At 43.9% G+C, this 26,005-nt stretch overlaps 1 protein-coding gene across 1 annotated transcript in view; it reads left to right on the forward strand.

The window, feature by feature from the left end:
* The window catches only part of ktub (Tub domain-containing protein ktub), a 127,639-nt gene extending 102,419 nt beyond the window's left edge, over positions 1-25,220 (forward strand). Inside the window, exons 3-11 of the mRNA XM_084585075.1 lie at positions 3,705-3,882; positions 4,609-4,758; positions 6,063-6,223; positions 8,486-8,731; positions 14,215-14,433; positions 15,349-15,447; positions 21,680-21,767; positions 22,804-22,887; positions 24,008-25,220. Of these exons, the coding sequence (XP_084441201.1) occupies positions 3,705-3,882; positions 4,609-4,758; positions 6,063-6,223; positions 8,486-8,731; positions 14,215-14,433; positions 15,349-15,447; positions 21,680-21,767; positions 22,804-22,887; positions 24,008-24,141 (1,359 nt within the window). The 3' untranslated portion in view covers positions 24,142-25,220. The remainder of the gene's footprint in view (positions 1-3,704; positions 3,883-4,608; positions 4,759-6,062; positions 6,224-8,485; positions 8,732-14,214; positions 14,434-15,348; positions 15,448-21,679; positions 21,768-22,803; positions 22,888-24,007) is intronic.
* The last annotated feature ends 785 nt before the right edge of the window (positions 25,221-26,005 follow it).

The raw sequence follows: 26,005 nt of genomic DNA on the forward strand, positions 1-26,005 counted from the left end.
CATTCAAAATTACTTGTTTACCTCTTTTCATTGCGATGAGTAACATGTTCACATTCTTGTTTGTAGAAACATTGTCGTGTTTGCGCTTTTAAATGTTCATCTCTTTTTCTGGTTATCAGCAATGGAGATAACTTTCATGTAGCAAATTATTTATCAGAGCTTATCCCTTTTAGCTGTCTTTGGCCAATTCTTTCTTCAAGAAAGGTATTTTAGCAGGGTTTTTCCTCCTGAATTGATCATGTGTTTTGATAGGCACCGCTTAAATACGGGTCACCTTCTTTCTTTTCAAATAAAAGTTGTCAGTTCAGCGCTCCGTCCTGTCTACCTTCGTTTTCTTGTGTTGTGTCTTGTTCCGCGCTGTGTTCCCAAATATGGATTTGAACCAACTAGCCCAACAGCAAGTGTTGCTTAAACAAATTTCGAGAGAGATCTGTAGGGGCTCAATAGACTAACATTTCTGAGCACACTCTGCGGTGAAGTGCGGTGATTTTATGAACGAAAAAAGCAAATCGAAACAAGCTTTGCACAAAATTAAGAAAGAATTATAGGGTGCACATTACACACGACAGACTAAAATAATACGGTGCACTACCATATTAATTTATCTGTAACAAGCGCAGATGATGTAGCCACAGGGCAAAAAAGATGGCATGACACAGGCTTACGCGTGCACATTTCAAAGCATGGCTAAAAAGGCGCCCGCAAAGACAAAATGAGGAAGAAAAGCTCACAAGGAGCAGCGCTGATCCTTTTCCGCTTTTCTTCCTCTGTCTTTTGAAGCGATATCACCTAGGGCCAAGGGAAGCGTGGGCTAGCAATCGACCTTCAAGGAAACTCTCAGCCGCTCTGGAGCAGCGATATAGTTTGACCACGTGACTAGCCACGTCACTACGCGCTCCCTCTGCCGCCGCAGCTGGAGCCGCACCGCTCGCATCGGGCGAGGAGAATGTTGAAACATCTCCTCTCTGGGCTGTTGCAAACATGTTCCGCTACCGCTTCCACCGTGCTCACGAAACGTGCGCACTACAGCCAGGAGAGCAATGTGGCGGAGCCCAGGGAGCCCTCGTTGCAGAGGTCTATAGGCAGTGCGCGCTTCGCAATGGATCCGAACGAAGTTCGGCCATCACAGAACGTTACGCAGTGGACCTTGCAGCGTCGTCAGCAATCGACATGCTTCCGTTTTCTATATCTATAAGTTTAAAAGATGTCAAGTCTTCAGCAATATTTACGCTATATTCAACCATTCAGTTCAGCCAACTTACCCAACTTTCTGCTCTCCTTACTTAGATAGTGTAGCTTACCGATAATACTCCGTTTCACAAGCTGTCTGTAGCACTACAAAAGGTAAGGGCAATCTGGACCAATTATAAGCGTGCGCTCTAGATTAATCTGCTCCTAAGACCTATCGCCGTCGGCGGCACAGGAGAGCGCGATCACAAGCGCACAGTTCGTGCCCTCTTGATAGGCCCAGGTGGCGTTCACCTTTCGTCGTGCTGGAGACAGCTTGTGAAACGGAGTGCATAAATTGAGCGGGCCGCTACAGGAATATCACTGTTCGTAAAAGCAATTCTTGTACAAGTACCCAATAACAAAATCTTTCAATTGCTTTTATGAATTGTGTTTAAATGACCAGGCCTAACCCCTTCGCTATCTTTTCATTCACATTGGCTGCAACTCAGAAGCCCAATAAAGGAGATATACTTCCAGTGACGGTCAGACATGCTTTATCCGCTTACATATGCCACTACCCTCACCACATTCATTCTGAACAGCGTAGGTGATTCATCGTGGGTTTTGAACTAAGGGATTCACCCCCGAGGTTAATAAATATTTTTCCTGCCATAATAGTGTCCCCGCTCTCTTTCCGACGGACACACATGTGATAGGCGAGCATTTCTGTTTACTCTAAATAGCATTAGACATCGCAACACCGCAAAATACAAACCAGTTGCTTATTATAGCTTCAGCATACGGACAAGTGCCTCCAGTAGATCGACGTGACCAGCATATATGTCTTGTGTGCTAGCCATGGGTCCCTCAAACTCCGTCAATAAATGAAATTAAGGCCGGGTATTCAAAAACAAGAAATAACGAATCGGAGCGCTGCTGCGTCTAACACAGTTTTTCAATTAATAAAATGGTTTTTAAAATAGACTTAACACAGTTACTTTTCTTTACTCCTCAATAATGACTTGAATAGGGTAGTTTACTGCGCTCGCCCATGAGCTGTCGCTTTTCTGTCCTCTAGCATACCTCTTCACGTACGCCCTTGCTTAAGCCCAGATTTCTCGGCGCGCAAATGAGAATGTAGTGGCTGGCGGCTCTTTAAAATGCCGGCTCATTTCCAACCTAGCATTCAGAAAGAAAAAAATGCACTCCAGAGCTTCCCGCGCTCTTCGTGTACGAAGAAGCGGAACCAACCCCTTTGGTCTCCATTATTTGGCGTTGTGTTCTTCGCTACTTCACCGTACTACTGCAGCGGTGCGCTGCGATTCTGCGCTGAGACGCCAAAGGCACGTACACAACAGTGAGGACTATGTATATAGGGCCTTTAGTTTACTGTGCTTCGGCCATTTCCCCATAATCTCGGATCTCAGTATTTTTCGCAGGGTTATGATACTTAGATGTGAGATTCTTGTTTACGACGAGGAGAGTTAATGGGGACGCACCCCAAGTCGTATATCTGAAGGCAGCTATATTTGTAGTAGCTATAGTTTTTCTATTGCTAGTTTGTGTTGCTTAGCCTGGTGTGCCTTGGACCAGTGCTATTTGTTGCCGTGGTGCCGGAGGGGATATGAGTGAAGCAAAGGCAAGGAAAACCAAGAGCAAAGCTAACAGTGAATGGAGATTGAAACGGAAGAGAGAGATCAAGAAGAAGAAAAAAACAGCAGGCAGAAAAAAATAAGAATAAAGGAAGGCCGAGCTAATATGGGACGCTGCCGTGGAGGCGCTCGTGAACTGTTGTATGTGTTTCTTCCTGTGTCCTGTCTAAGTTGTTACGCATTTCTCTTATATACTATGCCGTGGAGTAGGACGTGAGCATGGCGGCTCTCTCTGAGCTTTCCAACTAATAGCCGCTTTTAGGCAGTACGCTTTTGATCTCTCGATCTTTTCAGAGTTCAGAACGGAGGTAATGTGATTAATTTCATGATGTAAAATTTAATTAAAACTAGGATTCGACATGTTTTCTCCCTCATACGCTCAAGGAAGCTGGCATGTGAAACGTGCGTGGGGAAGAATCATGATACTGATGCATTTTCGAAGGTCTGTTAGCACAAGTGACGAAAGCATACTGTTTACAATACGCTTTGTAAACACTACGATATCTTCTCTTGGCCTATAGGCTGTCTAGGACAGGATGTAAGCGAAACGTGGGTGTCAAATGTTTGTAAGATTCATCTCCATCAGTTGGCACACCAGGACTGAAGAGAGTTCGTCGACTGGGGCTTCGTCAGCCAAATTATATATTGTTACCATGGGGTCACTGCATCAAACAAGCGATTTTTTATTTTAGGAAAGCTGCCCTGAATATCAGCGGGAACAATATGTGACCCATGCAGGGAATATTTCAAAATTAGAGATTAATTTTATTTAGGTATGTAGAGACAGAACCGTATTTCGCTTAATCCTCCAACATCAATGGCGCTTCACATTATTAGTGATATGTAACTGCAAGAGTGACCATATTTTCTTGCTTCGTGCAGCGCCAGCTGCTGGAAGAGAAGCAGCGTCACAAGCGGCAAAGCCAGGGACTACTGCAGGCCTCCGATGCCCGAAGACCGGCGTCCAACACAGTTATACGCAGTCGCCTGCGCAAGGATGAGTCGCGCCCTCTCATGGCGGGACTCAGCATCGACAGACCTGTGCAAGACGTCGTTGGTTGTGAGTAGACTTGCCTAATGACTGCCATAGCCCTCTTGTAACTGCTTTTTTTTTTTTACCCGTAAAGGTGAAAAGCAGGTTAGTCTTCTGTAGTGAGTCAGTAGATCGTTGGAGTCCAGGAGGCAGCGCGAGCTATTCGCCTGGACCCTTCTCACGCTAGTCAGAACATCAAACGTGAGAAAGCGACTTTGTGCTTGCCTTTCTGGAAGCAGCTGGCACAGCGTCCGAAAGCTAAGCTCACTCAGATTATTAATTCATCTATCGTTTGAAGACTCCTTGGTGGTTGGTCTCTTGCACTTATACTAGGCGTTTTCTTGCAACCTTAATATCCCTGTAAGAGTACCACGTCATTGAAAAGAAAATACACCTAGCAATGATACACTCTGTTTTATTCCATATTTGAAGTGAGTAAATAGTTGTGCACCAGCGGTCTCACAAGGCCAAACCTTGAATTGAAACCTTGAAAGCCCCTGAGGAGGAGCTAGGACTGTGGGGAGTCTCTTAATAAGTACAAGGTTTGAATATTTTATTAAGGACTCTTTCACGAAGCTCTGAGAAGCACGCAATTTGAAATAAGGGACTGGCATCATCCTTGGATTGGCTCACACACGTGGGTTTTGGGAAGGGTCCTGCTACCGTCACCTGTTGTTAGCAGAACTAGAAGAAAGGCCGGCGTCTTTGGCGGCACGCAGTTTCAAAGCTTGTCGTTTTTTTCCTCCGCTCCAGGCTACGATGGCCCAATGCTGTTCTCCAGCACTGACAACCTGGATGCGCCAATCGGCGATGAAGTGAAAAGTGCTGTGATACAGGACGACACGGAAGGAGAAAATCCCGTGGCCATTGCCTATAACAGCAGCCCGATTCCTCCGACTCCGGGTAATCAATAAAATTGATGACATATGTTTGGTTCGCTTAAGCGAATAGTAGTGCGTAGTGTAGCACCTTTATCACTTCCGTATTCAGTGCTATCTAGGGGTCATTGAAACCTAGCGTTCGCTTCACAAGCCTTTTAGAGCACTTTAATAGGTACGGGATAATGTGTGCCAATCAAGAGGACGTGCACAGTCAAGCTCAGATATATGCAACCGGCTATTTCGACCGGCTATATCGAACGCCCAGTTATGCCCTCAGAAATAGGTAGCAGAAGAGTAGCAATTAGTTCTGTATGTCGAACTAAATTTTTCTGGTCAAATGTTATATCGAACTGCGTGCCACAGCCCTGCAACGAGCTTTCTCCTAATGACTCTCTTCGATCCTTTTCTGCGAGCGGAAGCAAGTCGGCTTCGCGAAGTGTTGCACCTTGTAGCAACGATAGCATTCTGAAACCGCTTAAAGGTCGAAACCTGTGAGGTGCTTGATGAAGACCATTGAGCTCTTCTGCTGATTGTTTTCAAGCCGCATTTGCTATTACGCGGCCAGTGTCAACTTAACCTACTAAAACCTAACAGAAGTTATCCCGTTGCGTGCTGAGGTACCGAAAGATGTAGAAGGAAGAAAGAGTAGAATACATTTATTGAGCGAATATTGACTTTGTTAGTGCACTAGACACAAGAGTAGAGATGTTATGACAAGCAGAGGTTCACTAGCTAAAGCCGCTGTGCGCAGCGAACTCATTGTGCAGATTACGCCTAGCAAATGCAATGCAAGCGCTGCCACCAATCTGGGAGGCGGCCTGTAGCTGTCAGTAGCACTTCACAATTGGGCTCACAATGAATTGTCAGATCTAGCTTGCAGGAAAACTTACCTATTACAATTTATGTGTGTCGGACTGCCAATAATGCGGGCTAATTTCAAATTGTTTTAGAAATTACGAGAAAATATGAAACGCGTGCGACGCAAAAAAGCAAAAGTTTCGATAACATTTTTTACATGCTTTTCAGAAACCTCTCCTCGGCAGAAATACGTTTTGGCAGGCTATATACGCGTTTAAATGTTCCCGTGTTCTGTCCGACGTCAGCGCACGTTACAAAATCCTAGACTGTCAAAATTATTTTGGAGCACTCCACTAAGGTGCCTCTAAGAGCTGTTGTGGATTTTGGACGCTACACCTTATCCACCATACCGGTATTTCTGTAAAACACAGAAAAAAGGCAAGTAACACAAAACGGCGCGGTATTAAGTAATGTAGAACCATGGCCGATGATTATTGTACCAGGCTAAATGCGGTTTACTCTTTTCAGACGTTCAGAAGAAGCTAAAGCGGCTGGACCTGAGCGATGACCTCACTAGCATAAATGGAGACGAGGACCTGGAGAGCACTCCTGTTACGTCGGACCCGGTGCCGAGTCGAACTGCTACTGTGCCCGACACGCCGACTGACATGATCGACAGCATAGCCCAGGTTTCTACTCTACTTATTGAATATAAGTAGGCCGTCTACGGCTCTTAAACGATAAGATACGTGTGGCCAACCATCACGCTTTTGTGATCTAATAGAACCTCATTCGAATAAATCAAGTGGAGAGAAAGAGAGTGAAAGGGAAGTGAGTAGATAAATCTGGAGGATGGATGAGCTGGGGAAGATAACATAGAAGGAAAGTTGAATTCATTTTGCAAATAAAACTTCCCAACGTGACTGGTCCTTAGTGGTGCATGTCTGCAATAACTTTCTCAATACCTCGACACATAAGCGTCCGACCCTGCAGCTCTTAATTACCTACTCACATGCGGTGAAGTTATGTCAAAGAAATGGAGGATTATGAACCATTGCTTTTTTCAGATGACTTACGCCCTAACGGCGATGGGGTTTCTTGGAACACGCTGGTTCATTGTCAAAGCACAGGTAGTGGCCGAACACGCACGCGACCATTTTGTGGGACATGTAAAGAGCTGCACAGAATACGAAACGTGCTAGATTACCCAGAAGGAGAAGGAAGAGATCTGGATGAATCACATACGGCAGTTCCATGAGAAGAAAAGCAGAAAAAAAAAAAAAGAAGTTACAGAAGGATCACGCATGTGCAACGTGAGATTCGGCGACACTTGCTAGTTAGGCGTGAATTTTTCATGTTGTCTCACATAGAGCTCAGATTGTGAAGTCACAACAGTCCGACGACTCAGCATACTCAGTTGCGTTCAATGCATCCGTGGCGCCACTTCGCGCGGACCTATAAGCATCGCAGTTCATGACGCCATGCAGGTTATAGAATTAGTGTCGAGGTATGTTATGTCCACAACTTCGACGCCACTTCTGTGTTTATGTGGGGACAAAATGACAGACGCCAGTGTACTGTGCGATGCCATTGCGTGTGTAAGCACCCCAGGTGGTCGAAATAATCTGCAGCCATCCTCTGCAGCGTGTCTCTGATCGTGACTCACTTTGGTACGTGAGTCACGCCAAAGTGAGTCAAACTCCAAACTCCGCCAAAAAATCCAAACTTGTGTAAAGTGCTTAGCGCATTTACAGGCCGCATCTACCTGAAAAAAAAATATTTGTAGCTTTCCTTATGCCCCCAGAAACACAGTTATTTAGCCAGCTGGTAAAACAAACAGGTACATTCTCATTCATGTGATTATATTAGGTGACCGGCTTTCTTGATAGCACCGGGATATATTTTTATACAAGCATGCATTACGGAAATGTTTGCTGCCATGTATATGCAGGGTTTCCTACTTTTTTAAACTTTAATATTGTGGTACCACACTGACAGCTTCAAATTAAAATGCATGATCACTGGTCAAAAACAAGTATTTCAGTTAATAATTTCGAGCTCGCAAACAGCAAGATGCGGTGAATACCTCTGGATATTTATTGTTTGAAATAAAGGCTTATTTTTAAAAGGTTCCTTCATTCGTGGCGCTACACACCGTGTCATTGAAAGATTTTTTTAGAAGCAAAAAAAAAATTACACTAAGCAATGTGAATGAAAAAACGGCATACATTGTGAAGCGGTGACATAGAACCCAATTTATAACTGATACCGCTAGAAAAGCGCGAGTATTATTACACTCTGATCATACTAGCAGTTATTTTTACAGGTAACGCACAAACCATCATGAAAGTACGATGAGAGCAACAAATTGCAACCGTCTCGAACCCTTTAATTACTAAAACACCGCCAAAGGTGACAAAAAGCTTGGCTGTCTGTATTTCCGATATCGATATTGGTCTACCTACAGAAAACTGACTACCAAGAACTGTTCTTTAGTAATCAGAACTCTTCAGGCTTTTCAGGATCATGCAGCAACCACTTACCCAGTTTCGTGAACAATCGCTATATTTACTTCAAATACTGTTATTCACTAGTTCTACAAACTTTTATGCGTGAGTAGTACAAAGTCCTGATTTAACGTTTGTGCAGCATTCACTACTCCAAGTATTAAATTATGTTGTTTCACTCGATTACTTCAATCTAGTGTCTCTTTCATGCCTTGACTAACAGACTGCGATCCATTTGTTTGTTTTATTTGTCTTATCCACTAATAGCCCTCTGTCTGTCTCCCCTTCCCTGAGAGATGAATATGAAGAATTTAGTAGCTAATAAATTATTACGATGATGATGATGAGCAGATTCCGGCTCGTCCATGATTTCTCGAAAATTTAATGTGTCATAGAGTGACTTGAAAACAGGACTTTCAGGGGAGCACTGCGTGTGCGTCGCAGGTAGAAGACGTGAGCGGTGGCAGCGCGGACGAAAGCGCGAGAACGCAGATGGCCATGTCCGTGCCTGTGATGGAGCTGGGGCCCTTGGCCGATCTGCTGGAACAGTGCAAGCTGGAGCAGTTCGCCACTGTGCCTTGCCCACAGAACACAACCATCCGGTGCCGCATCACCCGCGACAAGAAGGGCGTCGACCGGGGTCTTTACCCCACCTACTACCTCCACCTCGAGAAAGAAGACAACCGAAAAGTAAGCAAGACGAATGGCATACATAAAGTCCTGTCCATCGCTATTCGGGAAAATCTGTGGGATCATAGTGATGGTTTAAGTACTACTATGTTTCATGCTTTCTGCGACCTATAGCATCACTAAGAATTTCCTGATGCCTATCTTGATATGGAAACAAACTTTCGACAAACAGGTCTTGCTTTTCGCCAAGGACTAAACGAATAGAAATCATTACAATCCCTTGAAAGGAGTAAATCTGAAGCTGAAATAAATCTCGTTAGGTCGGGAAGTCACTTCATTTCAATAACAAAATGATCACCGACCAATTATTTGGGTAAAACACAACAACAAAAAAAAAAAAAAAAAAAAAAAAAAACAGGACAATAGTGAAAAAGCTTTCTCGGGGAAGCTGGGACGTCTCGTTTTCAACACCCAGGCCTTCGGTCGGTGATTATTTTGTTGTTGAAATTAACAGAAAGGATTTCCGGCCAAACCTAAGTGAACGCCTGAAGGTATCATAAACTTAACTGTAAGTCTCTTTATATGTCCCCAAGCCACATCCTACGCACTTCATTCAAGAACCACGTGTAACATGCAATATCATTAACTCAATTATGCGTCTTGCTAAGCATTCACGTTAGCCGCTTGGGCCCAGTCCCAATCAGTACTGATAGGAGCGCCCTCGTACAGCGAACTGTTGCGTCCCATGCAATATGCACAGTAGCTGCATGTATGCAATTTTGTACAGTACTGCAGGAGAGAGAAGTTGCGAATATTCAAAGAAGCATTGCTGATCACACTATGAGTACTAGAGTTCCACATGTGGATCTTGGCGAAGCAGATGAATGAACAAAATTCTTGCGAGACAGCCTTGCTTCCTGAATATTCTTGCAGAGTCACGAATAACCTCACGCTAGAATTGGTTTCCAAGCAATACGAATATTACTGTGAATCTCTGATAGCGGGCCGCCTTCAAATATTTAATGAGTTCTGATGGTCTTGACACATTTGCAAGGTTCGCACCAGCGGTAAGAGTGAATTCTTTGAATAATTCCCACAGGGGTACAAAAGCTTGGTCGGGAGTATTAAGATGGTATAGTCTACGTTGAAATACGTTCTGTCATTTCTTCCTTCACGTAAACTTTCTCGCTTACCCTTAAAGGTTGTTGTTGTCGACTACGTATGGAGTCCTTCATTTATTCCGGATGGCTCAACCAGACTGCTGTTATAGTTAAGTAAGCAGATGGGTAAAAGGACTTCTCCCGTTTTGGCGATGATGTTTGGTGAGGTTTCCGTGGAGCGAAGTTTTCTTCAAACATTAAGTTTCAGTAACATCACGCTCGTTTCCTTGCGTCTACGTCCGGGTGTATGCCAATAGTTACGACACGATTGTTCTGAAACACGACCATCGCTAACAGCATGCTCGAAGCAAACGCATTTCCTGAAAAGAGCAGACGAGTAACAACATGCTCAGCAACTACAGACTCGATCAATACATGTTCCAAAGTTCAGGGAATCGACGCAGAAACTTTGCACTTTTCTAACCACCCTCTTGAGTCGGTTCAGCTGGCCTCTTAAAAAGACAAGGTGGATAAGGAGCATTCCTCTGAGACAAGCGAAAATTGAAAGGGCAATAACACTGAGTGCATCCACGAAGTGTTCTTCTCTCCGAGATGGCGCTCTGGTTCCTTTCTGATCATTGTCTGGGAAACTCACCACCTGCAAAGTTTAAAGCAAGCGAACGATCTGCTCTGCGTCAGAGCATGAGGAGGAATATAAATTCCTTGAACAAATACTCACTTCGGTCGCTAAGACTCAGGTAAGGCAGGAAACAGCAACAGTAGAGCGCTTCACTTTCAAAGAGATGCACGCACGCTGCGGCGGCCAGAATTCCAGTCAGCATGAAAACAGAGCAGGTATGTCTGCATTCATTCATCGTGACCTAAGGGAAAACCACAGCGACAATTCGCATGAGAGAAGTTGCATTTTACTCACCTTCAACAACACCAACACCAACAATATGTACAATGCGAGGAAATACTCGCTGGTATACGAGTGCAGACGGCTTGAAACGCACAAGTGTCCTGACGCTCAGAACAGCTCATAAATCTACAACATGCCGGTTGGCTTTGTCGTAATGCGGTCTCAGTCCCAGTTTACAGCCGCATCCCCTGACGGCGCAGCGTGTGTATGGTTGAACCAGTTTCCTTTTTCCAAGGTGCGTGCATTGTTCACCGAGAAACGTTTTAAACTTCGCTTTCCCCTCTGAAGTAGGGCCACGCTTTTCTAAAACCGGAGCACAGAACTCCACTTACTCGAAGGAAACATCTCGGCGAACACTGACGACCGCCGAAACACTCGAGTGTACAAGTCGTCCTAAAAGAATCCAAGCGATGCACGAAAAGCATAGGAAGCAGTGAGGTGCAAGAGACGACAGCGCCACCTACTGTTTCAGAAATGAAGTGTTCTACGCTCCGTCGTGTGTGGGCGGTCGTGTGCGGCCTCCCCTTATCTCTCATTTCTCCTTCTTTTCAAAACGGCGCAGAAAGGCGAATATTGCTCGGGAAGTTAAAGCAGCTGGTACTGACGACGAAGTTTTCCCACGATGGAGGACTTCGTAAAAGAGACCTTATAGCTCGGCGGCTATCGGTTTTGTGTGGAGTTTTCTTTTCTGAATTATGTGCAGCAAAGAAGGTTCGCTCCGCGTAGTTCCGCTACAGAAGTTGTCGAAGAGTTCACTGCGCCGAATAGGTCGTCTAAAAAAAGTGGACTGTTTTCTGTTGCTATTTTGGAACGATAATGTGCCAGTTAGTTGACTAGCGGAAATGACGCAACGTATCCTGGCGCTTCTTTCGTATTGCAGTCCTGATCTTGGCGCCTTCAGCACCCCTTCCCTACTGCCTTGCGCACAACCATCAGATAAGCCGAAATGGGGAATCGGTCATTGCCATTAAATAGCGGTAGATTTGGCTCGAGTTGATAAAGACCTTCAAACTCAGCTGAAAGCACTGGCGTCCAATATAGTTTCGACAAATAGGACGGACAACACCTACTCTACCATTAATCAATCATGCTGCATACCACATTTTATGGCGCGAAGAATATAAGGAGTTTTGTTTGCTTGCCCTGTTCAGGATATATGATAATGCATTTCTGACGCATCAGACTTTAATTTCAGCAATTATGGTCAAAAATGAGGTAAATAGTGCTGTACGACAACTGCGGTATCGCGATACAAGACGTTGATAATAGCTATCCGCGATATAAATATTTAATACTCTATCGATAATCGATAGGCTTTGCGATGTCAGAGATTCCCCAACAGTATGGGATGACCGCCTCTTCGCAGAAAGCATAAAAAATACTCTGAAATTACCAGAACATGAGTCAGATATTAATTGCGGAAAGTTAGGAAGGTTGTAAGAAAACATTAGGTGTAGATTAATTATTAGAATATCTCAAATTTCCGAATGTATATACAACATGATGTGATAGGCGCGAAACCCTGCGTCCACCCAAAGAAGGCATTGCAGACATTCTATGATAAGCTGTAGATAAGCGAATAGGTATTGACCCCGAACATTTTAACATGTACAGAATGCGATATAGCGGCGCAGCGTGTTGTAGAATGCGGGCTTCCTGCCCACGTATGAGTCCAAGGTACCTCTAGCGTTCGGATGCTCTTGTCTAGATCGCGTATTCGATCCCGGGCGAGATGGCCGTAAATTGATACAGTCTTTCTTTAAGACAAAAAAAAAAATAACAAGGGAAGCATTTAGGACTCCTTACGTAAATGACTGCAAAAGCATTTATGTTTCGCGGGTGAATGATTTTCTACTATGGTTTCCGATATGAATCTAAGTCCTTTAGGCTGGTATTATTCTCGTAAGTTATGCCCGCGTGTGTATTGCACATAGACAGCAATGCTTGATGCGTCTTCCGAGAGCCGCATCTGCCGAAACTTCAGTTAGCACATGTATGCTATTTACAAAGATAAATAATGTGGCACCTCTCTGAATGTTGTTCAACAAACGGTTGCTGCACAGATTTAATACGAACGGCGGGAAAACTGGCGCCACGAGGAGGTCGGCTAATGTCCAGATTATATGAACGTAGGATGCGTGTAGGATCGTCTCCAGCATCGATGGCTTCGGTCGCGCACTGGTCTAAACACATACAAGTGGCGCATAGTGAATGCTCAGATTGCTGCGTGAGTCATAGAGCGGATTAATGACGTCATAAGATTTTAATTCTATTTTTCTCTCTCCACTGGTGCTCAGTTTAAGCTGCTGTTTTTTTTTACCAGGCTGTTCAATGTTACCTCCGTCTACTTAGGCCGGAGAGTAACCGCAGATTCGGACCATGAAAGGGAAATAACTAGGAGAATAACATTGGCATGAAGCGCATTTGGAACGTATACCAGCATATTATGACTAGCAGTTTACCAGTACCGCTCAAGCGAAAAGGATACAGCAGTTGCATCTTACGTGGAGGCTAACGAAAAGGTTTCCTTCTACTTAAGTTGACGACAACACAGATAGCTATGTAATGGAAAATGGTAGGTGTAAAGTTAGGAGATAGGAAGCGTGCATAGTGGGTCAGAAAAATAACTTGAGTTAATGACCTTCTAGTTGAAATTAAGAAGAAGAAATGGGCATGCGCAGGGCATGTAGTGCGAAGAAAAGGTAACCGATAATCGCTAAAAGTAACCTATAGGATTCCATTGGAAAAAGGCACAGCAGGGGACGGCAGAAAGTTAGGTGGGTGGATGAGTTTAAGACGCTCGCAGGGGTCAAGTGGATGCAGCTAGCACAGAACCGGTTAATTAGAGGAAAATAAAGAGGCTTTCACCCTGCAGTGGGTATAGTCTGTCTGATGATGGCTGTTACTCGTAAGGTATTTTTCCAGTTATTTTTCAAGCTGGGCTGGTTCTTCGCTTAGCAATGAAAGCAATATTCTTGAATTGAAAATTCACAGAAAGTTTAGCTAACTCAGCTAAGCGCGCAAGATAGTGCAGTGCAGAAGCACTGCATGCTCATGTTCTTGCATTGTTTTGGTCTGCTGACTTACGACCTTGCAGTGCTGGCGAAGAAAACATACACTGGTCAGATGATAAAAAATAAAAAATGCTGAACCTTCTGTGAATAATTCCAAAACATTGCTTGTATTGTGATCGAGGGACCTACAAGGTCCTGAAACGCGATGTTTTAAAACTTTTATTTTTATTTTGTTTTTCATTTCTTGGCTAATGTATGTTTCCTTCAGTCACAATGCTTACCTGTTGGCAGAAAGGATTATGTCGAACCTTTGACTATGGCCTTACATTCCGCTGGCTCGACTTCACTGTAGCCGTAATCTTGCCTGCTGATGTTCCCTATTTGCAATCGCTTACGACCATACGCGTACTGACGACGTGACTGTAACGTCCATAACAACAGCGCGCCCAACAACTAGTACTGTAACGCCGCTGCACTTCCTCACCGCCTGCCGCTCCGTACTTGCAGGCCTTCCTGCTGGCCGCTCGCAAGCGCAAGAAGAGCGCCACCTCTAACTACTTGATCTCGGTGGACCCCACGGACCTCTCGCGAGGAGGCGAGTCCTTCGTAGGGAAGCTGCGCTCCAACCTGCTGGGCACCGCATTCACTGTCTACGACTGCGGCGAGAAACCCACACGGAACTCGGAGAAGCGCTCCACTCGCTCCGAGATAGCAGCCGTTGTCTACGTGAGGACGCTCTCTTGTTCCTGCGGTCATTCTCCTGATATTCTGCGGCATCTTTATGCATCTGCATCTCATGTACTGATCTGTAGCACACCCTAAATGGCCATGCTGCGTTTAACAGCGAAATTACTAATCTGAAGGTACTATCCCGAGAAAAATCTCGTCTTGCTTGCTTGTGATTGCTGAACGGCTGCATAGCAACGCTGAATAGCAAGGCTGCACTGCAATAGCTGCATAACACCACCTGTAAACAGAGCGAAGAATTGGGGAGGCAACAGCAAGTCCCTCAGCATGGAGCTGCAGTCACGCGCCATTAAAAGCAAAACTTTAATTGGTGACAAATATTTGTGTCATTCTAGCCAATCGGACACAGCTGTACGAGAAAAAGAGCAAAACCTGTGCAACACTGCTTTCGCGCGATTATAAAATTATTTGCTAAAATTATCTTCAAATTTTTACAACGCTGTTCTTGCTTGAACATAATGTATTATTTGTCTCTTTTTACTTTGTTAACAATAACAACTGCAACAATAAAAATATGCAGTAGTAATGACTGCTTTCCCCAAAAAAACTGACGCGTGTTAGTAAAGGCATATAAGTTGTAGCGTGAGGGAAGAGCTGAAGCAAATTCTGATGAGAGTCGTGTCCCGCCATTTACTTCTGCCTTTTATTCTGTTTGAGCTCTCTTATTTCTTGTTTCGTAAGCAAGAAGCTTAGCTCCAGTTTTCGCAAAGAGAAACCTTGTTTTTTAAGAAAACAAGACCGAAATGCAACTCTAGGCGGACACTTTAACTTTGTTTATCAAGTGCTAATATATACTCTAAGTAAAATTTAACTGAAGGAACAAATTGCACTTCAGTATACCCCGGGACTAGAGTTATGAGGAATACTGTCGGTCTCTGCCATTCCTGCTTTCAGGAGACCAATGTTCTCGGATTTAAGGGACCCCGCAAAATGACGGTCATCGTGCCCGCTATGACCAAGGACCACAAAAGGATCGAGTTGAAGCCTTCCTTTGTAAGTTGGCATGTGTATTATTCCGGTTGCTGATGACGCCACTAAGATGTCAAAAACCTCTTAATTGCTAGCAACTTCGATCCTGGTCAGCCACCACACCATGTGATTTGTCTAATAGGGTTAGTTAAACCGGCAGTCTTTTTGAACAGGAGTGCTGTCCAACATACCGCATGGTCTGGGATCCTACCTCCAAAGGGCTGTTTCCAGCTGCATCGCTTCACACACTGGCCAGCTAAAGCAAAAGTCAGCGGGAATATACAAAACATTTTCAGCACTTCCGCAATTCCGTTGTCTTCTGATCGTCGACAAGTGTAGACGGGAAAAAGTAGCCTCAAATAATACCGCAAAGTTTTCTTGGTCCCATCAAGCTATTGCTATATTTTTCTATTCATGTAAACTACTAAAGCACATTATACACAAACACATGAAACTTGTTTAATAAAACGCCATTCTTTCAAATATTCAGCCTGGATTCAGGCGCAGACTTCGCACAACAATAAAATTTGTTGAGTTCAAGCATTACATATAGCCTTTGATCTGAATAAAGGATTTTAAATTGGCGTTTTATTCGTAGAGTTTTTCCAAAGCTTTTCACGCTGTACTACATTCAAAACTACCGCGCAAAGTAAATGTCAATCTTGACAACCCTCATTTCGGGAACTGAACCATAAGCTTCTGGTTTCACCATTATCAATTCGCAGCTTCTAAATTACTAAATTCTTCAGTAGCAGATATGTCATTAGGCGCCCCTCCAAGATCGCTGCCTGGTCCTCTCCTTTTCGCATTATATATTCACGTTATGCTGCAAAATTCAATCTAAAATTCAAATGTATGCTCATGGCTGTGCGTCATATGGCATAATTTCATCTCCGCTGATCTACCTCGCCATAATAAATAATTCGTCAGATTTTTCAGATTTTCCAGGTAGTGTGAAATATTCCAAATGAAGATTAACTTCCGTAAGACAGCCGTGATGTCGTCCACTGATAAAACTTCCACGTCCTTTTTCAGCTACGAACTTAGTAATAATTGCCTTCAATAAGTTTTGAATTAAATATCTTGGTCGGGCGTTCCCCCCTACCCTATCTTGGTCGAAGGAGATTGATTCGATTACGACTAAAGCTCTACAAGAACTAGACTATTTGCATCGTACGCTAATGCAACCTTCGTTGCAATTCGTTGCAATCTGCTAATGCAACAAAAGTGTTGGAACATGGGCCTAAGTTTGCTCTTCCCCCTGAGGTTGACGCCGCAGGGAAGCTTGCCATTGTAAGACATGTCGCAGAAAAAGCGGACGAAGAAGAGGCCAGCCGAATTGTGGCTGAAGGGATCGACTGTTTCAACCGTATAAAAGGACGTGAAAGATGCAAGTTGCGATTTGAACAAGTAATTAAAAAACTGAGAAGCGAGGAATTTAAGCTGTGCCTTTCGAATAAAGAAGGTGGTCTTGTTGTATTGGATTCTGTTAATTACGGAGAAAAGGCTCCGGCAGCCATGAATAAGAACTTCCAAAAAGTGCAACCTAAGGACTTAAAAGCAGCTAAGAGGAAGGTTCTAGGGATTCTCGAGGAAACTGACCTGAGGCAGCTTTTCCGCAAGGTTAAGGACACTAGACATGACACCTTGTCGGTAGTTTTCAGTGCAAAAACACACAAACCTGACATACCTTTCCGAGCAATATTGTCAGAGGCACACACGTGGCAGATGCTAGTCTCGGAATACTTGGTCAAGCATCTCGGCCAAGTACATGTGGATGATCCCTTTAGAATAAAAAACTTTGAGGAGATATTATCTGAGATCAAGGGATATGATAAGAAGAGACTTTCTGGATTTTCACTCGATATTGAAGACATGTACTATTCTATCCCACAAGAACGCTTGTTGAAAGAACTACGAGAAATGATTGAGAAGTAGGCTATAGTTTTCCAGAATTCAGCCGGAGTGTTTGTGTATATATTCTTGGAGTTGATTTCAGCTTACCTCAAGTCAACTGTTGCGTCCCATGATGGAATATTGTATGTACAAAGGAGTGGTGTATGCATAGGTTCAAGAGTTGCACCAGCTCTGAGCGATGTGTACCTAGCCGCATGTGACAGAAGGATTCTGACGGCTATGAAAGATAAAGGCATTGTAAAGATTGTTCGTTACGTTGACGACTTTTTGATATTGTGTGATTTAGAGAAAGGAAAGGCGACTGATCAACTAAAAGACATAGCTCTGGGTGTGTTTGAAGAAAGTTGCCCTGATCTAAGATTCACCTGGAAACTTCCAAAGGAAGGTGTTTTGCGTTTCCTTGATTTGAGTCTCGAATTCTTACCGGAACACTGATGTTGGACTTACCAGCCAAGAGCAAACAAGCAGTTTCTTCCATATACATCTCAGCATTCAAAGACAGTGAAAAGAGGTGTTGCGAAGGCTGCATTGACGTCGGCTCTCAACAAATCATGCCACCACCGTGGCAAAAAACGTTTTCTAAGCCAGACTGAGAGGCTTCTGGAGGCAGGGTATCCTGAGTACTTGCTGTGCAGCATAACAGAAAGCATTGTCCTGACGATCAAGCAGAGGATTTGAAAAGAAGTCCTTACTCAACGAAATAAGTGGTCAGTAGTACCATATATGCATGGCTTCAACCATAATTTAATGAATATTGGTCAAAGACACGGCATCCGGGTTATTCTAACGGCACCAAACAGAGCTAAAGGGATGTGTGTGCGGGTTAACAACCAGAACCAGGACTTAACTCTGGATGCAAAACTTCGCATCGGACGAGGTACTCTAACTGTATTCAGGGGGTTGTTTATCAGATTCCCTTGCATTGTAGAAATAAGTATATTGGACAGACAGGAAGATGTCTCAATGACAGGATTAGAGTGCACGCCATGACAATATTGGACAAGTCTGACACTAATCTCGCGGTGCACAGCAAAGACTGCGTTGGTTGCAGAGACCAAAAATGTCCAGCTGATCTTCACAATGTTAAGGTTATGAAAAGGATAAAGGACGAGTTAGCAAGAAAAATTTATGAAGCATATGCAATCTGTGACTCGGGAGACCAATGTGTCAGTATGCCTTGTGTGGTTTTATTGAAAAAGGAATTAGAATTTCTGCGCAAACCGGCAGGGTGTTAAAGACAAGGAAGGAGTTGGCTGCAGGCGTGAAGTGAAGGGAGAATATGTGCGGGTTCTTGTCAATATAGTTGTCAGTGCAGCGTTGTCCTCGTGTTTGTGCGTGCTTCTTATGTTTTGTGTTGTTGCCGGCACTGCTGCCTTCTTCCAAGAGACACTATTTTAGTGGCCGATAACCCTAAGATTGTACATGTGGACACGTAAAGCAAGTTATTCGCATTAAAAACGCCTTAAGCGGACTGAAGGTAGCTATTCAAGGTTTTCTCTTCGCCCACTGCCCAACAAAAAGCTTAATATTCCAAAAACACAGAGAAGCACGGAAATGATGATTGCTTTCATGATAAATCGTATTTCAGATCATTATTGGACACTGGCGCAAAATGAGAGAAATTCTGTGCCGACCAATATCATAGATCTCTGAGAGTGCCGAAACTCGATGGGTACCCTGACAAAACGTTGGCAGCTAAAGAAAAGCAACAGTGTGCTCAGAGTCAAGGGGACGGCACAAGAATAATGATTTTAATGATAACAATTGGGCCGTAACAACAAATAGGTGAGTTGGAATAGCCTTCAACCAGAAACACTGCTAGCGGTCTTTTACACAGGGGACGAACATCTTTCGGTGATTGCGTCAAGAGACGGTTCTAATGAGATGGCACCGGTTCCCGGAGAGGCGTGCCGCGAATAGTAAATGAGGAACGGCGCTTATTACTATATTCCGCGAGCAGTTCGGGGAAACTTTGTGCAACCAGCGTGCAGGATTTTGAGGCCCTTTGTTTGGCGTGAGAGTGCTCAATATTTTTGTGTTCTGAGTAATAAAGTTATTCTAGAAGATAGAAACAGTTATATATATCGCAATAAAATGTGCGCTTTGGTACGTTGCCTTTACCCGGAGCCCGCAATCTATTCTTTTTTTTATTACGTTGACATGCCGCTCGATCACACCGACGCCGTCACTTCAGCTATGCCTGCATGCTTTGGTAAATGAATTAGGGTGGCTAGAACGTTACCAGTGGTGCCACTTGTACTAAAACTTTCCATAATGGAACTATAGAAAATTCGCATATGTTCAATATGGCCAGTGGAGAGTTTATGTCGAACATGCGGATCCGATGGGCTGTAGTGGCGCGAACTATTCAAAAGTCTATTTGTTCGGTTTCGGCAGCAAGCGGTATGCGGCCGTTTCACTCTGACTCGAACCGTGCGGATCAATTCTGTATTCTTTCATTGTTCATGTTCATTGTCACAAGACTAGGTTTTATCAGTTCCTTTGTTGAGGCAGATGATTCGAGATGTATCTCGAAAGATTCCAGCCACGCACATGTGCTTCTACAATGTTCCAGGGTATGCTATAGTCACTGTTCGCGGTTTTATCTAGAGATTTCTTCTGCGCCTTTAAATTGAGCGCTGACGAGTGAAACGGCATTCTTAGTTCGACGACGCCGAGCACGAGTGTTGCTATCACTGCCGTCGAATCGCTTAGTTCTTTTCCGGGCGCAAGTGAGCCCAATAAAGAGTTTCTTCAGTGCACTCCCAAACTCTTCATTTGTTGCCATCGGCATTGCCACCACCCCGTGACAATAGCAGGCCACAAATGAAACATACAGGCATCTTATCACGCTAGGAACATCAGACGGAATTCACGTGCAAATTACTTAGAAAGCATATGCAGGCGATATGGAGAAGATATTGAGAACATATGAATTTCTGTCTAATTTTCCCCATATGCACTTAACGCTTCAGTTCTTCTCTATATAAATACCTCATATTCGATGTTTAAGCACGACTACTAGTTATTTTTACAAAGTAATTGCCACTCTTTCTCAGCTTTTTCGAGAAAATATATTTCCTGAATAATGTAAATGCAACGCAAGACTTCATGAAAAATCCACTCGGAACTTTCATCGTAACGAAACAATTTTAAGTTTAACAGTCAACAGACAACGTACACTTCAGTTGCGAAATTTAAGCGCCCTCCATACAATTATTTTCTTCCCGAGTAACGCAAGTCTCTTAACTTCGAAAGAACAAAGTTGCTACATTCTTCAAAACAAAACGCAGTCACTGCGGGTATTTCCGCCCTAGTTACAGCTTTTCCAAACCCCGGTTCTTGTTCAGTGAGCAAGGAAAAATTCAGTTTGAACTATGGATGAAGAAATGTCTCTCACAGACGACGCAGTTCATATAAACGCACTCAATTAAGTTCGGCCGGCGGGCTCCCCATGCTATTTCGTGACTTCAACAGTAACAACGAAGGCGAACCGCACTTGCTTTGGCCGCCGCGATGTCAAAACCGGATCTCATGAAGCGTGTTTTGCAATTGTCTTTTTAATGGAACAATTTTACAACTACTACATTCTTTGCTCGAGTTTCCTGTTGGACGATAAAGTTTTATTGTGCTAGCGTTTGCTCTTCTGTCCGTTCAGGAAGGAACAGACTGTTGTTCGAAGTGTGCTCAGACGGGTTTCAACGGTAGGATTTATAGCAACATAAAAGAGCCAAACGCGTTGCCTTAACTAGGAATCGATATTTTTTAAAGTTGTGCGCCTAACAACGTGGCATTGTATCAAAGCATTCAGACGAGACTCATGTTCAGCGTTACCAGTGCGGGAATAGCTTTCGGGCTGCCCAGACAGCAGCTGAACTGGTCTTGAGCCTAGGCCATAATATCGTAATACTCTTAGAACCTCTCCAGCTTCCGCTGTGTAAAATTGATTAGAACAGCGGTGGGTAAAACACACACACGCACACAAATACCTTAATGTTTTCCACGCTGTTAAAACAACATCTCCAAATTTCCACCTTCACCAAAGTCGATGAGTCGATAGCAACAGTAATGCTGTTCACTATCTATGATGAGGCCAGGATTGCGGCTTGTACAAAAACATACATTAATTTGTCGTTGTGTGGTGCGGCGTATTCCTGTGTAGTATACTGCAGATTCAGCTCAATCGGCAACGGAAAGTTAACAAGAGTTGGCATATTATCAAAAAGAAAAAGCGTCAGTCCTGAACAGTCCCACTAGTCGCTGACCGGATTTTACGAACAATCGTATTCCTTTCTTGGTCAACATATATCCTGATATTTTTCTCTATTTTCTAACGAAGGAACACGGGGGCCTGCTGGACCGATGGAAAAGCCGGGACATGGAAAACCTCCTGGAACTTCGTAATAAAACACCCGTCTGGAACGAAGGTACGCCAACATGAAAGTGTACGGCAATGCTGCACACAAAGCGTCTGACCTGCAATAAGATATAAACACAAAGCCTTAATATTTCACCTCTTTCATGCAGTTGAATAATGGGGGGCCAGTCGCAAGTATAAGTTTCCTGATTTTTTCGAAGCAAAATTTGATTTTGAGCCATGAAACCAGGGATATAGAACTCCTTGTTGAGCTAGTTGATGTCTGTTCATTTTAAATTGAAAGACGCCAAAACCACACACACACTCACACAAAAGAAGAACGGACGCTCTGTCTCATTTTTCTTCTCTTGAGTTTGTGCCTGTAGTTTTGGCGCCTTTAAATTTAAAATAGGGATTGAACGGCTGGTTCTGCCGGCTCCTCGCTAGGCCTCGCTGGTTTCACATCGAAATGGGCCGAAACTTTTCATCGCCCCGATACTACGAAACTCTTCTCATAATAAAATAAGCTTTTTTCGATGTCGGCGACGGGCATAGGCCACCTTGCATGGCTCGCAGTGCTGGTAGGTCTTTGTTACTGGCACGGTAATTGGCAGCATCTCACGGCAGAGAAAGAGCCCTTTACGTCACCGGGATCGGCGCTCTTCACACTCGCATTGGCTGTCGCCGGTCACCGATGCGTGTGCAGTACTTGGCCAGACCTTGACATCTATCAGATTGGACATAGACGAAGAGCTCCGATCGCGTCATTCACAAAGGCATGCTGCAGCTGATCGCAGTCGCTTTTCGCACATGTGTCCCGCATTTGTGAGCGATATTCCGCATCTGATTTCCAGTTCTGATATGCCTCCCAACCCTTCATCACGAAGTGGCGGAGTGAGTGAGCGAACGAACTAGTCTGCTGACATGCGAATTCACTATTAGTACGCATTGTATCCTTCTGATTGAGTGGTAGAAATCTAATTTTTGATTTGAATAGCCTGGCATATGGGCCTGGTAAATTGTTTATTTGCTAAGCGAGAGTAAACTTCAAAATATGCTAACTGCACTAACACACTGTTTTTTCTTCTCTTTATTGTTGCAATCAGATACGCAGTCGTACGTGCTGAACTTCCACGGGCGGGTGACGCAAGCATCTGTAAAAAACTTCCAGATAGTTCACGAAAATGACCGTAAGTTTCCTTCAGTGAGAGACTGGTGTGATGGTTAAATTTTATTTCGCAATGAGAGAATCATTCCACTAATTATTCTGGTGGTGATCACTATGGCAGCTTCGCATCCGAATTTCGAGTATATCAATATTATATGAAGGGCAGAATTGCGCCGCTAGCCTGCAAGATGCTGAGTCTAGCGTTTGTGCATCGCTCAAAGAGCTTGTTCTGGTTGCAGGTCATCAAGGTTTGAAATGAAATGAATGTGCACGCGCTGCTTCCCGAGCTTATCACCTCCGGGGTTCCTCCTCCTCCCCCCCTCAAAATTCGTACTCTCCAGAGTCATTGTTAGCTTATGCAGACGCATTTAAAGCACTTGCTCTTATCGAGGAAAAAATTCCCGTACCCAGCCAAGGGTACGGGAAAGCAGAACAACGTAATTTGCGCCGATTACAAACTGTGACGTTTAACTATCCAGTAAAGCTTCACGCTATCGAGCCTCCTCAGCGGGCTGTAAATTTTGCGAGCAGAAAGCATAGTTGTACCATATGATATGGCACGATCTCTTATCTCTATAACACAGCCAACGTGGGAAGGATGGGAGGCAGCCCTGCCCAACTCGGACTTCTAGAACTAGCGAGCCTTCGTGGAAAGGGCGAAGGCGGCAGCCTTAAACCAACGGAATCTTGAACTACGGATCCGACACCTTCCCATAAATCTCGCTGCTTTTTTGTTTCAATAAAACGTTTTCATCATCATTATACGGGTCATCGCACAAAAACAAGAATTGAAGCATCTTGACAATACGACAAAATATTTTGCGTTCTGTTGTAACATCAAACTTTTCTCTTGCTGTGTAGTGATTTTTTTTTTGCATGTTTTGTAGTTCTTTTTTATAGTAATTATCTGTAGTCTGTAGTTATGCGGTACCTTTCCGCGGTAACTACAAGAAACTCTGATCTCAATACAAAAACGGCTGTTCACCCTACAAATTCATGGTCAAAAAGCGCATAGTTCTGTTGCAACAACAGAAAGTGTATATTGTTTTACTGCGTTCTCACACCTGAAATACTTTCCACTCACGATAGATTCTCTTCGCTTTTGCAAAGTAATTTGTTTTTGTTTCTCTGTCTCCCCTCAGCCGACTACATCGTGATGCAGTTTGGCCGCGTTACCGAGGAGTGCTTCAGCATGGACTACTGCTACCCGCTGTGTGCGCTTCAAGCATTCGCCATCGCCCTCTCCAGTTTCGACAGCAAGCTTGCGTGCGAATGATCCGCCGCGGTGATGTATAGAGCACAATATTCCCAATTTGCGTGGCATTCAGAAAGGGTTACTTCCTCAGACGGAAACCTACACATTACAGTCATGAGCGTCTTAACTGAGCTGATCACATGCTTACAGGCACACTGTGGTCACATATTTTCCCAGAATAAACGCGGACAATGTATCACACGAACTGAGGATTAGAAAGAATGCACGTAACTAAAGTTTATAGAGTGAGGTTGATGATCGCAATGTTGTTTTTCACTTCGCCACCAGAGTTCACTCTCTGTACATCAGCGAGGCCGACAATGGTGATCCGCACCCGCACTTTGTCTCACATTACGGACCACTCTGTTCCTTCGCTTCCCAGCTACTGCCAAAGCACTACAGCGGTTTGTGCCGTTTATTCGTGCTCTCAGCGCCATCTAAGCATATAAATCACGCTGCCTCGCCAAGATCCTCATCACAAGAAATGTAAAACCCGAATTTCCGCGACGTACTCAAGAGATCTGCTCTTAACCCAACAAGCACCTTGGCCATGTTACCCTAGGTTTCCTCAATGCACCCTTTTTCCAGAAAAGATGAAAGTTATGACTCACCTTCATTATTTCGCGCTCTCGTTTGAGGTCGACTGTTCACAATAACAATATATGTGCGGAGAGAAAGGGAAAGGGGAGGGTTTGCAGTTTATAGGATTGCATTTGTGCAATGCAATAAAGAGTGATCTGTTCGCTTTTTATTTTTGTAACATCAGCGCTCTTAGCCCCTTCTGCTAAGCAACGACGCATAATCTACTAACCAATTAAACGTTTCAAAAAACGAAGCCTTATTACCATCAAGGTGCAGCAGGCGGCTTTAGGATATGGCGATATCATCACTTTCGTGTAGGAAATATCATGGCAAGTTTGGTTCCACAAAGAGAAACGCTCTAAGGCTCATCTTTTATTTAATTTATTGCTTAATTTGGAACATACTGCGGTGCCTCTTCTGCACCGTATGATTGAAAACACTTGTTAAGGGAATATGTAATTGCAACTGCTTCATTACTTTCCCCCAAGAAGAGCAACTATGAATGTGCCGGGTTGCAAACATGGAAAATAAAAGTGTTTTAACGAATATCTCTTCAGAGCTTGTGGACTTCTTTCCCTTTTTAGAGCGCGAATCTTAAGCGCTCATTCCGCTGTTCAGCCGCGTCGCCCTTGATGCTGTTGGCACTGTAACCGAGCTAAAGATAGCCACGAGAAAGTCACGAAACAAAGAGAATATCTCAGAAGAAGAGAAAGAACAGCTCAACAAAAGTGTATAAACTAAAAGAAATTTTGAAGCAGCAAGACGCTGCGGAGGAGGTCTTGAGTCTGATGGGCGAACTTGTGGTAATGAAAGTCCATTAGGCACGGTTGTCAGCCAAGGGGCATGACAACCACGATCTTTTACTTATGTCTTTGTACCAATTCATGCAATAAATAAAAAAAAAGAAGTGAAAGAACAGCTCAGAGCTTTGCGGCGCTCATTCGAGGCTCTTTCGCGTCTTCTGAAAAGCTTTTTTTTTTTTTTTGTTCGTGAAAAAAGTAAGGGATGCTTTGTAAATGCACTCATATATACAGAAATTTCATGCATTTCCCTTTGGGCGTTAAATCCATTCAGCAAGACATGTTTTTCGGAAGGCTGACCTAAACGGTTATGTGCGGACATGCGTCGCTGGGCTTCTCTTGTTTGGTGTTAAATAGTAGCTCAGAGCTCAAGTGACGGAATTGCTCACGCTAAATGTTTAAACACAAGTTGATTTGATAGAAGCATTCTTAGCGAGCAAGATCATTTCAAATAATTTGATAGCACTATGTATGTAAACATGCTAAACGTCTTATCCCTTACT

This window comes from Amblyomma maculatum, chromosome 11 (assembly GCF_055883805.1).
Source record: "Amblyomma maculatum isolate TAMU_Amacu chromosome 11, ASM5588380v1, whole genome shotgun sequence".
Classification (NCBI taxonomy): Eukaryota; Metazoa; Arthropoda; class Arachnida; order Ixodida; family Ixodidae; genus Amblyomma; species Amblyomma maculatum.